This window comes from Medicago sativa, chromosome 8 (genome assembly GCF_051527215.1).
Source record: "Medicago sativa cultivar Bolivia chromosome 8, Bolivia_mono, whole genome shotgun sequence".
NCBI lineage: Eukaryota > Viridiplantae > Streptophyta > Magnoliopsida > Fabales > Fabaceae > Medicago > Medicago sativa.
The window spans coordinates 76,011,647-76,023,903 of record NC_140756.1 but is presented as its reverse complement, the minus strand read 5'-3'; the positions used below and the strand labels follow the sequence as shown (position 1 = coordinate 76,023,903).

The following is a 12,257-nucleotide window of genomic DNA, read 5'->3' as shown; positions in this document are numbered from 1 at the left end:
GATCAAGTTCAGCTCATTTATTTAACGAACTTAATTTTCAGCTCAAGTTCAAGCTCATTTGGTTCATGAACCACGTTCAACGAGTTAATTGTCGAATCGAGTTCCAAACTATTATCGAGTTGGTTCGGTTCATTGCCAGCCCTACTTTATTAGATTACCTACCTGAAGACGATGTTATTTTCCATGCAATTTAGTTTAGATTTATAACTTTTCTTTGGTCTATAATTTTTCTTTAGATGTAAACCATTTTTCTTTTCCTGGTTAATACTTTTTAATAAACAAAGTTATATATTTTACTTCTTTAAATACAAGAAAATTTTTGTTTTTCTTTTGAAGGAATATTTTTTTAGTTGTGAAATAAATTATGTGTGTGTGTTTTTTACTCAAGTCATGTATATGTGTAATACATTTACCATTTTTTTTTTGTATTACTTAACATGATTAATCATATTAAACTGTATTAATTATGATGAACACAATCCTTGAAGTTTGGTTGGGTATATATATGTCATCCAATTATTTAGTGTTATGCCATATCATGCGTATAATTTTTATTAAAAAATATTAAATTTTAAATAAATATTGCTTAAAAATATCGGTACCCAACTAAACTCCAAAGTACCTAACAATTAATTACCATTAAATTATTTAAGTTAATATCAAAATTTATTGTCAAATTTTGATGTCAAAATATTGCACCCTAGTTGTAAACGTTGTTTTTTGGTCAAGTTTGCTGATTTTTTTAGGTCAAGAACAGTAAATATTATGGCAAAAAAATCTGACGTCACTTAGGGGTATTCAAATTAAATGATGTCAAAATATTGCACTCTAGTTGTAAACGTTGTTTTTTGGTCAAGTTTTCTTATTTTTTAGGTCAAGAACCGTAAATATTAGAGCAAAAAAATCTGATGTCACTTAGCCGTATTCAAATTAAATCATCATGTCAAAAATCAAAATAGTCAAATTAAGATCCCTTATTGTCAAGGCATTAAGAAAAAAGATCCGTCATTGTCAAAATTTGGTCACTAACCTTGCAAAATAGTCCCAACTAATAATTGTTTTTGGAAATGAGTAAAATCAAATAAGTTCTGGAATACAAAAATTTCTTCTATTCGTTTTTGTCCGAATACTACGAAGTGATTAACATCGTATAAAACTCACACACCATGTGAGGTCTCATGTTCGAAAATGTGTTCAGGCTATCAATTTCAGCATTGTGAATTGAATTAAATCTTTAAAACAACTGAAACAATTGAAAATTTCTTCGGCAAACTCGAAAACTATGATGTACTATTACTTTTATTTTTTAAATCTATAAATTATCCATAATTTTTATAAAATAAAGAGTTATTTGTCGACATTTATATTTTAAAAAAAAATATCATTTCATAAGGAAAAAATATCAATTAATTGTTTGTAAGAAACATACTAAATTTTTTACATTTTCTCATAAAAAATAATCATTATTCTCTATTACGAGTAGTAAAAATTTAGAAAAAATAAATTCTATTCTGTCGATACTTTTGATAAATAAGATTTAATTATTATAATTATAAATGATGGAAAATAAGTTTTTTTCCTTCAAAAACCAAGTCATTTTAATTATTAATTTAAGGATTTAGAATGCCTACACACTCAAATTTTTTGGTTGTGGAATTTGCCAGAACAATTTTGTCCAACATCAAATTGTTCGATTTAAATATATCATCAAATCGATTCAAAAAAAAAAAAAAAATCATCAAATGGGAAAAGAAAGCCTGAAAAAGAAACACTCAAATCGATCCAAGTCCAATATTACAAACACCAAATGAAATTTAGTCATATAGAACTATTGTATTAGAATTAATTTTCTAAACCATGGGAGATCTATATCATCCATATTTTTTTGGCTAAAGTGCAACTTTGGCCCCCTATCTTTCAAAAAGTTGCAATTTTGGCCTCCTAAGTTTGAAAACTAAAATTTTGGTCCCCTATGTTTTAGCCCCTTTGCATATTTGGTCATTTTGGTCAATTTTGACCAAGTCAACGCATATGTGGCATGCCACGTGTGTAATTAATTAATTAGAAAAATAAAAAATCGAAAAAATCAATTTTTAAATTAAATAAATGAAAAAAATAATAAAAAAATATTAAAAAATTCTGGAAAAATGAAAAATAATAAAAAAATATTAAAAAATTCCGGAAAAATGAAAAATAATGAAAAAATAAAAAAATTAAAAATTTTCAAGATTTTAAATTAAATAAACGAAAAAAAATAATAATAAAAAATTAAAAAATAATGAAAAAATAATGTCAAATTTTCCAGATTTTTTAAAAAATTCGAAAAAAATACGGAAATTTTTTTAAAAAATCTGGAAAATTTGACATTATTTTTTTCGAATTTTTTTCAGAATTTTTTTCGAAATTTTTTTTGAAATTTTTTTTTCAAATTTTTTCCAGAATCTTTTACAGAATTTTCTAATGTTAAAAATTTGACATTCTAAAGGCGCAAGGAAACGAAAAAAGTATACACAAAAACACCGACGAGAATACAACTTGGCCACAAATTTGGTACATATTTCTTCTTTAGGGAAATGAATGTTTCCATGACATTACTTTTTCGAATAAGTGATTCTTGGACCTGTCCATGAATTTTTATGAAATTTTTTTTCGTTTTTTAATCATTTTTATTAATATTTTTATTTTTCAGTGAATTTTTTTTCGTTGTTTTAATCATTTTTATTAATATTTTTATTTTTCAAGAATTTATTTCATTTTTTTGTAATATTTTTTCGTTTTTAAAATTTTTTTATTTTTTTATTATTTTTCATTTTTCCAAAATTTTTTTATTTTTTTTTATTATTTTTCATTTTTCCAGAATTTTTTAATATTTTTTTATTATTTTTTTCATTTATTTAATTTAAAAATTGTTTTTTTCGATTTTTTATTTTTTTAATTAAATAATTACACACGTGGCATGCCACGTATGCGTTGACTTGGTCAAAATTGACCAAAAGGACCAAATATGCAAAGGGGCTAAAACATAGGGGACCAAAATTGTAGTTTTCAAACTTAGAGGGCCAAAATCGCAACTTTTTGAAAGATAGGGGGCCAAAGTTGCACTTTAGCCTATTTTTTTTTAACTAAAGTAGATAGATAGATCAACACAAGAAAGAGAGACAAAACTGATGTGGGGCCTGTATTGTTTTCTTCGTTCCTGAATTGCGAAGAAAGACAAGAAAAGTTCATGTTTGGATGAGAATGAATATTATTAAAAGGAGTATACAATTCCTTTCCGTCATTACTCATTCATTACCATACTACCTAATTCTGAAAAATTGGGGTTGGGGTAGTTAATACTGTTGGCTACTATGTCTTTGAACTTTAAAAATATGTTTTCCCACTGCAGACGTTATGCGCGTCCTGTCCTATATACATGGAGTTTGCGGTCAAAGTCAGGTACAATACTTGTGTTCGTGGAACCAACACACACAATTAGGAGAGAAAATTAATAATGATTAAAATGAAACTGTTTTAACTTTTGACGAGATTGTTGTGATGTGCAAAGTATCGGTTAAAATTGCACATTGAATCAAAAATTTGAGGTTGAACAATATATAAGTGAAAGAACACATGAACTTAATATAAGGTTTTGAGTGAATATATGGTTTCAAATCTTATTTGTGTGGTTGATTTTAGTCTAATGTGATAGTTTCAACCAAGTGAAGTTTTCCCTCGTGTTTCAACTGTGGTAGCAGAGTATGGTTCGACTTGATGAGGGAGCAGAAAATATTCCTTATTGGATCAAGGACGGCGGAGAATCTCACACTTTTGTGTAAGTGTGAGTTAAAGTCTCACATTCAATAGAAGAATTGAGATTATGCCTTTAAGTTTGAGATTTTCTTCCCTGTACATTTTTTGAACTCCTCTTGTGAAAAAAATGTAATTTCATAATTTTTCCCCTATCCTTTAGATGGTTTAGATTCTAAAATTCCAAAACCGTTAGGTATTTTTGGTTTTAAGGGTAACACGAGAGACATGGGGGACATAGAATTTCTCTTAAAGTTCTGAGTGAAGACGTGACGTACAATCTCATTTATGTGGTTAATCTTACTAGCCTAATGTAATGATTGATGAATGTTAAATAACTCAACTGATTTAAACTAATAGATAAGGAGTTGGAGATCATGGGTTCAAACTCGAACAATTGATTCATTCGTGTGAAACTACCCCCAATAAACCCACATAGAGGAGAGAAAGTCATTAAAGATAAATATTTTTTAAGTCTCGTCAAATATTATTACATCCAAAATTTAGTCATCGTGAGCTTAGCTCAGTTGGTATGGACAATGCATAATATGTGCAAGGTCCGGGGTTCGAATCCCGGTCACCACCAAAAAAAACCAGAATAAAAAATTTAACCGCTTAAATTCAACTGCCTTTTGAATCAACTGCCTTTTGAACTTATCACAACTGCCCGATTTAACCGCTTAAATTCAACTGCCTTTTGAACTTATCACAACTGCCTTTTGAACTTATCACAAAAGTTATATTTTTCTAATTTCAAATCAATTACTAACTCGAGGGAAAGGGTCCATTTACTTTTTTTGAAATTATTTTCTGTTTTCATTGGTATAGAGTGAAGATAAAAATGATAGCTAAACAACTACCAATTTATTTGTTCTTATTATCAAGATAAATTTTAGAAAATAAAAATAGAAAATATTGTCACGCAATAAACAAGGACGTATTTTTTAGAATTCAAATAAATTATTTATTCAAGATTTATGAACAATTTATCGTTCTTTACAAAAAAAATGAACAATTTAATGTATCATCGGTAAATTATGTTGTTTACATATCATAGAGAACATTTTTCTTTTCAATCAACAATAAATAGCAAGTTAAAAATTTCTTTTCAATCAACAATAAATAGCAAGTTAAAAATATAAAATAACTCTCTATTTTAAAGGATAAAATTGTAAAAAACAATAATCAATACAAACAAATTTAATACAAATATTAACTTTTTTAATTCCTGTACTTTTATCAAAATGATTTTATATTTAGCGGCGGTGATAGTAAGTTGTAGTTATGCATGCATGAGTCAACTATATCTATACCTATTAATAAAGGGAAAACTTTTTTTTGGTGTAGCCTATTTTCTTTCCCAAATTACCCTTCTTTTTTAATGTGAATTTCCCAATTTTGCCCATTAAAACTGAACAGCAGTTTGGAAACTCCCCTCAAATCTATCTTTTGTATTTACACTGAGAGAAAAAGGGCGAAAGAGAGGAGTTACGATCATCAACAAATCAGAGAAGGCCACAAGCGGACTTCTGCATACGGTAGATTCATTATTTATGTGTTTTGTTATCTCTGTGTTCTCAAATTTTCCTTTTCTTCCTCTTCATGATTCTGTGGAATTGAATTTTCCATTTATGTTCTCAATTTATGTGTTTTGTTATCTCTGTGTTTTGAATCAAGGAAGAACTGTGAAATTTAAGCAAGGAACAATGAACTGAAGATGAAAGTAAAAAGGAGTAAGGCCAATGGATAACAAGGCAACATCATCCGTAATGGCGAAAGAACATGAGAAGACCAAATACAGGATATGAAGATTAGATGGTTTTTTCCGACACTCGGCCACCGCTTGCTCCCATGGTCATTGAATTGAAACGAGGCGACGTGAGTCACAATTAAGTTTTCACTGTCTCATTCTCTCTTATCATTTTGATACGTTAAAAATTATTAAAAAATTCCTGATTCCGATTATTGAATTTTTTAAAATCTGCATGTAGATATGTTTGTTTCATCTGATTTTTGTTGTCTCTTTTTTATCACATGTGTCAGTTTTTTCTCCAATTTGCTTTCTAATTTTTTTCCCCTTATACTTTCTAGAAGAAGGCTGCAATCTTGGGCAAAACGTAATGTTCATGTTCGTATTCAGTTTTTAAAAGTGAGGGTTTGTTTCCTATGCAAAGTATTGTTTGTGTTTGTCTGAGTTTTAAAAATAATGTAAATGCCGCGTATCATTATACATGAAACTTTATAACTAAAGATGTGAAAATTCATTACTAAATGCAGCAAGGGTTTGTTCCCTTCTTACTTAATCTTATTTTTTGGATTTATTATTGTCCACAAGGATGTTGAAGGGCAAAACAATTAAGTTTCAAATGAGTCTTAAATTAGAATGCAACTTATCACAGTTATGCTTCTTTATGCCTTTCGATAGATTCAGCTAACGAAAAAAATCTGGTGTACAAACTGCATAATATTACTCCAATTTCATCACTCAATACTGATATTTATTGCAATCCTTCAAGAAGAATATAATGATATTCATATCAGCGGTGTTAAAGGAATGCATGTTATCTGTCACACAAGAGGAACATAAGAATGTAAGTCAATTCAAACTTATATCTCTTTTGAAATTGAGCAATAAAAGCATTTTAAGTAATCAAGCGGTGCAATGCAAAAAACAGGAGACAAAACATTGAGTTTTATAAATTCAAGTGATGAGAAACAATGCCTTGGTATTAGAACAATACCTTTTAATTGAAGTATTGAATTTTGTAGATGTGGTGTAAGACTGTAAGCCTACATAAAACTTGAACACTTTATCAAAGAATTAACACAAAAGATTAATAGTAGAACTAATATTATAAATCTATAATCTATAATCTTCTATATCTATAACTTCTATAACTATCTATAAAGCAAAACATTGTTTTGGTGTGGCATTTTCTTCTTCAATTTTAAATTTCATTTAGACAATTTAGTGATTTACACCGACAATAACCGCTTCTATTGAAATGCAGGGATAACTGATCTGAGGCCCTCAGTCAAACAAAAACTGGCAAAAAAATTTAAACTGCCTCGCATCGGAATCAAATGTGAATTTAGTAATAAAACTGATATTGGGAAACCTGAGAGGGAGGAGGTAAGACCCCAATGGAAGAAAGCGGTGTGTAAATTGCAGCGTCGAAATGCACTCTCTGCAGACAAAATTGTTGGTTGCTAGAACAGCCATAAGAAAGTGATCTTTATCTATCTCCACATCTCTTTTTCTCCTTTCTCTATCTCTCTAATCTCTCTTTTCTCTTTTTATCTTCTCACTTTCTAAATTTATTATTTTTCAGCAACTTTGCAACATGATGAGGACATCATACATGAATCAACCAATGTCATCACTTTTACCCTTCAAACTTCAGGTTTGGTTTTTTGTTGACTTTTTCATGTTGAAATCTTTACTGATGTATGCAGTTATTTTGAATAATAGCTTTTTGTTATTTTTAAATTTTTTATTTTGATGTGTGAATTCTTTTGTTTTTGTTGTTTGATCATTGTTGATGTTTCTCTTGCTCTCGGTTACATTAGCAATTGGTTTTTGTTTCAAACCAGTGTTGCAATTGAAGGTTGAATGTTAAATAAATTGGTTCCACACTTAATGCCTTCAGAGACACAGTTTAAAGGAAATGAGAGAAACCTTTATAGGTTTGTTTTCTCAAATTTTCTATAAATATTTGAATCTGAACCATTGTTTAATCAAGTTCGATGTTAAATTGTTTTTCTATTTGCCATTTACTTGGTTTGTCGTTCCATTATTCTCAATTTTCAAAGAACTATATCGGATCCAATGGTTTTATTTATTTTAATCTCTTGAAGTAATTTAGATGATTTTATCGTCCCCATAGACAATATCAAGGTTTAGTAGTTTGATTGCTACAAACCTTACAGTAATTTTTTAAATAATAAATTGGTCTCAAGTATAACAGCGTGGTCGTAATTTTATCACAGGTTAATTAACGACTTAAAAATAAAGAATACAACAATTTTGTGAGTAGGATTCCAACAGTAGTTGTTTCAATTGTTTGTGTTATCTCTTTTAAAATAATATTAGTTTTTTTGGTGCAGTGAGTTTATAGTCAGCTTATCTTTGGTTTGTGCCTTTGATATGAGTTCAAGCTTTTCTCTATGTACAAAAAGGTAGTGTAGCACAAGAAATTATGTGGCTGCACCTCATAACAATCTTCAGAAATTCGATTTGTAGAGTTATACAATGGAAAGGTCGTTGATAAGTTGTTGGTAGATGCAATTGTGAAACATGATAGATATAGTTTATATTCAGCACAATTATATCGTTTCTTCATGTGGTGTGTAAAGGAATGAGACTGGTCTTGGTTTTTTTATTTGTCAGAGTGCGGTGACAGTTTGTGGGCATGAGTGGATGGATGGATGGATGGATGGATACGATGGATGTTATTGTTAAGGAATTGGAGAAAGTGGTTACAATTGAGTGGGAGAGTGGTCGTAGTGTTGGCCTTCGTTTTTTTGATGTAAAACATTGTGAGGGAGTTCACTTAGCTAAGAGAAGATAAAATAGAGTTTAAAAGGGTTTCACCAACATGGTTGTATGGGTCTTGCCCTCTCTTTCGTCAAATTTTTTTCAAATTATTATTCTTCTTTAGAAATTTCGATTTTACCAGTCTATTACATTTTACGCTTTCTCTAATATTGTCTGTTTCTATATTTCAAATTTTTTCTTTCTTTCTTTCGATATTTGTGTTTCTTACATGTGGTGGCTCAAAATTGAAGACTATGGTTGCTGTACATAATCTTTTCCATTAATGGTTGGCAGTCGATATGGTGTGCAAAATATTATTTTCATTCTCAGATTCATTTGTGAAACATTTCCATGCACATTATTTATAAATTTTAACTACTTTGTTTTGCATATGCTACTCAAATGATCTTTTATATGTTCTATCTTAATATTTTTTGTTTACAAAGCAGCAACAGAGAAATTTGTCTAAGCTAATTAAGCTAATTAAATATGACTCTTTCATTGGATCATTTATTGTTTTTTCTTTTGTATTTTTTTTTCTACAGATTGTTGCCTATAGGAGAAATAAGGCTTGGAAATGATGTAGATTATTTATATGGGACTGCACAATCTCCTTGATTACGATCACCCTTGGAACAAACTGTACAAGCAGTAGTCAACAATAGACAATATCAAAAGGAAAGACGAACACAAAATGGAAAAGAAAGAAAACAAATAAAGCATTTGGAGTAAATAAAAGAACAATTATTTGTACATTTTTGTGTATTTGTACGTGTACCAAATCATAAAAAAATATGTAAATAACCTTTATATTAGAATCAAAATTAAACAAAGAAGCTTGGTAAAATATATACACTTAGCGCAATAAGCAGATGACAAACACCCAATACAATCACATTAGAGGGGGGATTGGTAGCTCACTTGATTGAGTTAAGGGATTAAAGGAGTTAAAGAATTAAAGGTAACATATGTCATAAGCTCAAATATTACTCTTATTTCATAAGCTTTATATATCACTCTTATATACCAAGAAACATATAGTCAAGTATATGCATACTTTAGCGCAGTAGAAAAAGCGGACAGACGGGCACGGGAGTGCCCGTCTGGACGCTAGTTGTATTTATAATGTATAATTTTGACTCACTAATGATGCATTTGTATACCAATAATCTTTTATAAAAAAAATGTTCACACTAATTAATCAAAATCTCTTGGTATCTTATCCTTAAGAAAAAGGCCTAATATAATATATCTTAAACAAAATACACCACTAAAATGCACGACACGCCTTTTCTATATGGATAAAACAATTAAGTTGACAAGGTATGGAAGTGTATCCACCGTGTGATTGCGGTGGCACCCAACACGTTTATTTACATATTGGGTGGCTCTGCCATTTGCCATCAACTACTCAACCAACAAAATATAAAAAATTAAAGATGAAAATAAAAGTCTTGAAAAAAAAAAAAAAGTAAGTTATGTTCCTTTGACCGTTAATATAAGTTATTTCTAGGACATTTTGATAATGTCTTGTTCTGTCCCGCGTTATCCACTTCCTCTCTCTTACCAACCATAAATATAATACACATGGCGTGACGTTTATGCCATTTGTCTCTTCCTCGAACACACCAAGAAACTTGCTTGCACCATCCCAATCATAAAAAATATTCAATCTTCCAGAAATTTACTTAACACGCTTTCAAATTTCACAAACTATAAATATAAAAAACCACCCAATTGTTTCATAGCCAACACAAAAATAAGTGTGTGCATAACTCCTATAAACCGCTATAGGCCTAACTGTTTGATTTCATTGATTTGTTTGAGTATATTATTTTTATTTGTTTGAGTATATTATTTTTTTGTCATTTGAATTTAACTTTGTATAGTTGGAAATATATTTTGTAGTGACTTACAATTGTAGCCTTTGATTGCGAACAATATATAATTAACATGAGGAGTAACATGGAATTTGAGCGTGTACTAAGTTACTTTGATGAAGACGGTGATGGAAAGATTTCACCGAACGAGTTAAGGAGTCGAATGACGAAGATTGGCGGAGAGTTTCAATTGAAAGAAGTGGAAATTGCTATTGAGGCATTGGATTCTGATGGTGATGGGCTATTGAGTTTGGAGGATTTAATAACGCTTATGGAATCCGGGGGAGAAGAAGAAAAGTTGAAGGATTTGAGGGAAGCTTTTGAAATGTATGATAATGAAGGATGTGGGTTCATAACACCAAAGAGTTTGAAGAGGATGTTGAAAAAGTTGGGGGATTCTAAGTCCATTGAAGAATGTAAAGTGATGATTGGAAGGTTTGATTTGGATGGTGATGGTGTGCTTAGTTTTGAAGAATTCAGAATCATGATGGAGTGAGTGATAATGTTGATTTATGGCTAAATTGCTTTTATGCGATGTAAATTTATATAAATTATTTATTCATTCAATATAAATCATTGTTTTTGGAATTAATATGAGACATGGAATACTAACTTGGATAAAACACAAGCATAAAAATTTAGGACATGTTCAGCAGTTAATTATATTACTATATAGTATTGTGCTTGTGCCTTATTACTTTTATGCTATGCAAAAGTATATAAATCCTTGTTTTTGTAATTTGCTAGAACTAAATAATAATAAAACATGGCTGAGTTTGTTGCCAGCCAGCCATATACTCCACGTGATGATAATAGCCACAAAAGGGACTGCATGGGATTGACATTCATGCAGTACAACAAACAGCATGGTTTGCATGTCTGCATTACGCGCAACAGTCCATTCTTGACCCAACATTGTCTACTAAAGGGCAGTGAAAAAAATAAGTGAATACTTTCATCCCTTTCATTTGTTGTGTAGTCTTGAGCAGGGACGGACCCACGTTGCCACTAGTGTAGGCCTGGGCCCTCACTATATTTGTGTTTGTAGGCACCCAATACATGTAACTTCTTCACTAGCTAGCAGAGTTCTATAACATTACGAGTGTAATATTACATGCGGAAGAACTAGTATACCAGCACATGCGACGAGTTCACGAAGAATTGAAAACATTCTAAATATATAATAATATAATAAGGGTTAAATATATTTTTGGTCCCTATAAATATGTGAACTTTTTGTTTTAGTCCCTCTAAAATTTTCCTTCAACTTTTAGTCCCTATAAAATTTTCAATCTTCACTTTTGGTCTCTCTTTTAAAGTAAACTCATATATAGAATTCATATTATTTAATAAAATTTTCCAAAAAAATTCAAAATATTATAAGAATCACTCCAAAAAAAATTCATAATTTTTTAACAAAACATGAATTTAATATGAATTTTTATATTTTTTACGGTTAAAAATTTATATTTAATTTTTCTTTTGTTAAAAAATTCTAATTTTTTTTAGGAATTTTTTTTAGAATATTTTACACATTTCTGCACAATTTCATTAAAAAATACAAAAATTAAATTAAAAATAAGGACCAAAAATAGTGATTGAAAATTTTATAGGGACTAAATGTTGAAGGAAAATTTTAGAGGGACTAAAACGAAAAGTTGACATATTTATAGGGACCAAAAACATATTTAACCCATATAATAATGTATGCCCAATCAAAAAACATATAATAATATATGTACGCCGTTTTAAAGTAATTTCCCCTTCTATTTCTTGTTTTTGTTTTGTTTTCCTTTAGGAAAAAGCATACCGTAAATAATAATAATATGTGTTTTAAAGATTGTTTGTCTTCGGTGTTTACCCCCGGTTCCTTGAAGAATAAGACATTGATAATCTAGAGTTGAGGCTAAAGTTAAGTAAAATTTAGCCAAAATTTATTTTTTATTAAAAATGAATTTGGGTTAACAAATATAGAAGTTATAGTTAATATATTATTTGAAACACTTATTTTTTTTTCATAACTTTTAGTAGAAAAAAAAATAGTATTTCAT

The 12,257-nt window shown here is 29.4% G+C and overlaps 1 protein-coding gene and 2 long non-coding RNA genes across 12 annotated transcripts; 2 read left to right on the top strand and 1 right to left on the bottom strand.

Moving 5' to 3' along the window:
• The first annotated feature begins 5,096 nt into the window (after positions 1–5,096).
• On the top strand, positions 5,097–9,371 carry LOC146901604 (uncharacterized). 10 transcript variants are annotated; one of them, XR_015021371.1, is made up of 5 exons: positions 5,097–5,327; positions 5,467–6,380; positions 6,801–7,018; positions 7,122–7,476; positions 8,872–9,371. It is a non-coding gene; the product is annotated as an uncharacterized LOC146901604 (long non-coding RNA). The 10 variants fall into 10 exon arrangements; XR_015021372.1 differs by having other exon boundaries at positions 5,098–5,327; positions 5,467–5,667; positions 5,881–6,380; positions 6,801–7,476; XR_015021369.1 differs by lacking the exon at positions 8,872–9,371 and adding an exon at positions 7,897–8,764 and having other exon boundaries at positions 5,098–5,327; positions 6,801–7,193; positions 7,360–7,476.
• On the bottom strand, positions 6,062–6,794 carry LOC146901605 (uncharacterized). Its single transcript, XR_015021373.1, has 2 exons — positions 6,531–6,794; positions 6,062–6,354 (listed from the first exon to the last, which is right to left on the bottom strand). It is a non-coding gene; the product is annotated as an uncharacterized LOC146901605 (long non-coding RNA).
• Positions 9,372–10,138: 767 nt separating the features above from the next.
• Positions 10,139–10,794, top strand: LOC146901603 (uncharacterized). The gene has a single exon (XM_085732280.1). It carries the CDS (start codon positions 10,280–10,282, stop codon positions 10,700–10,702), a length of 423 nt encoding a protein of 140 aa, XP_085588406.1. The 5' UTR covers positions 10,139–10,279; the 3' UTR covers positions 10,703–10,794.
• Positions 10,795–12,257: the final 1,463 nt, after the last annotated feature.

Excerpts from the sequence above, each read along its gene's own strand:
- LOC146901603 (XM_085732280.1), top strand. The coding sequence starts at position 10,280 with ATGAGGAGTAACATGGAATTTGAGCGTGTACTAAGTTACTTTGATGAA.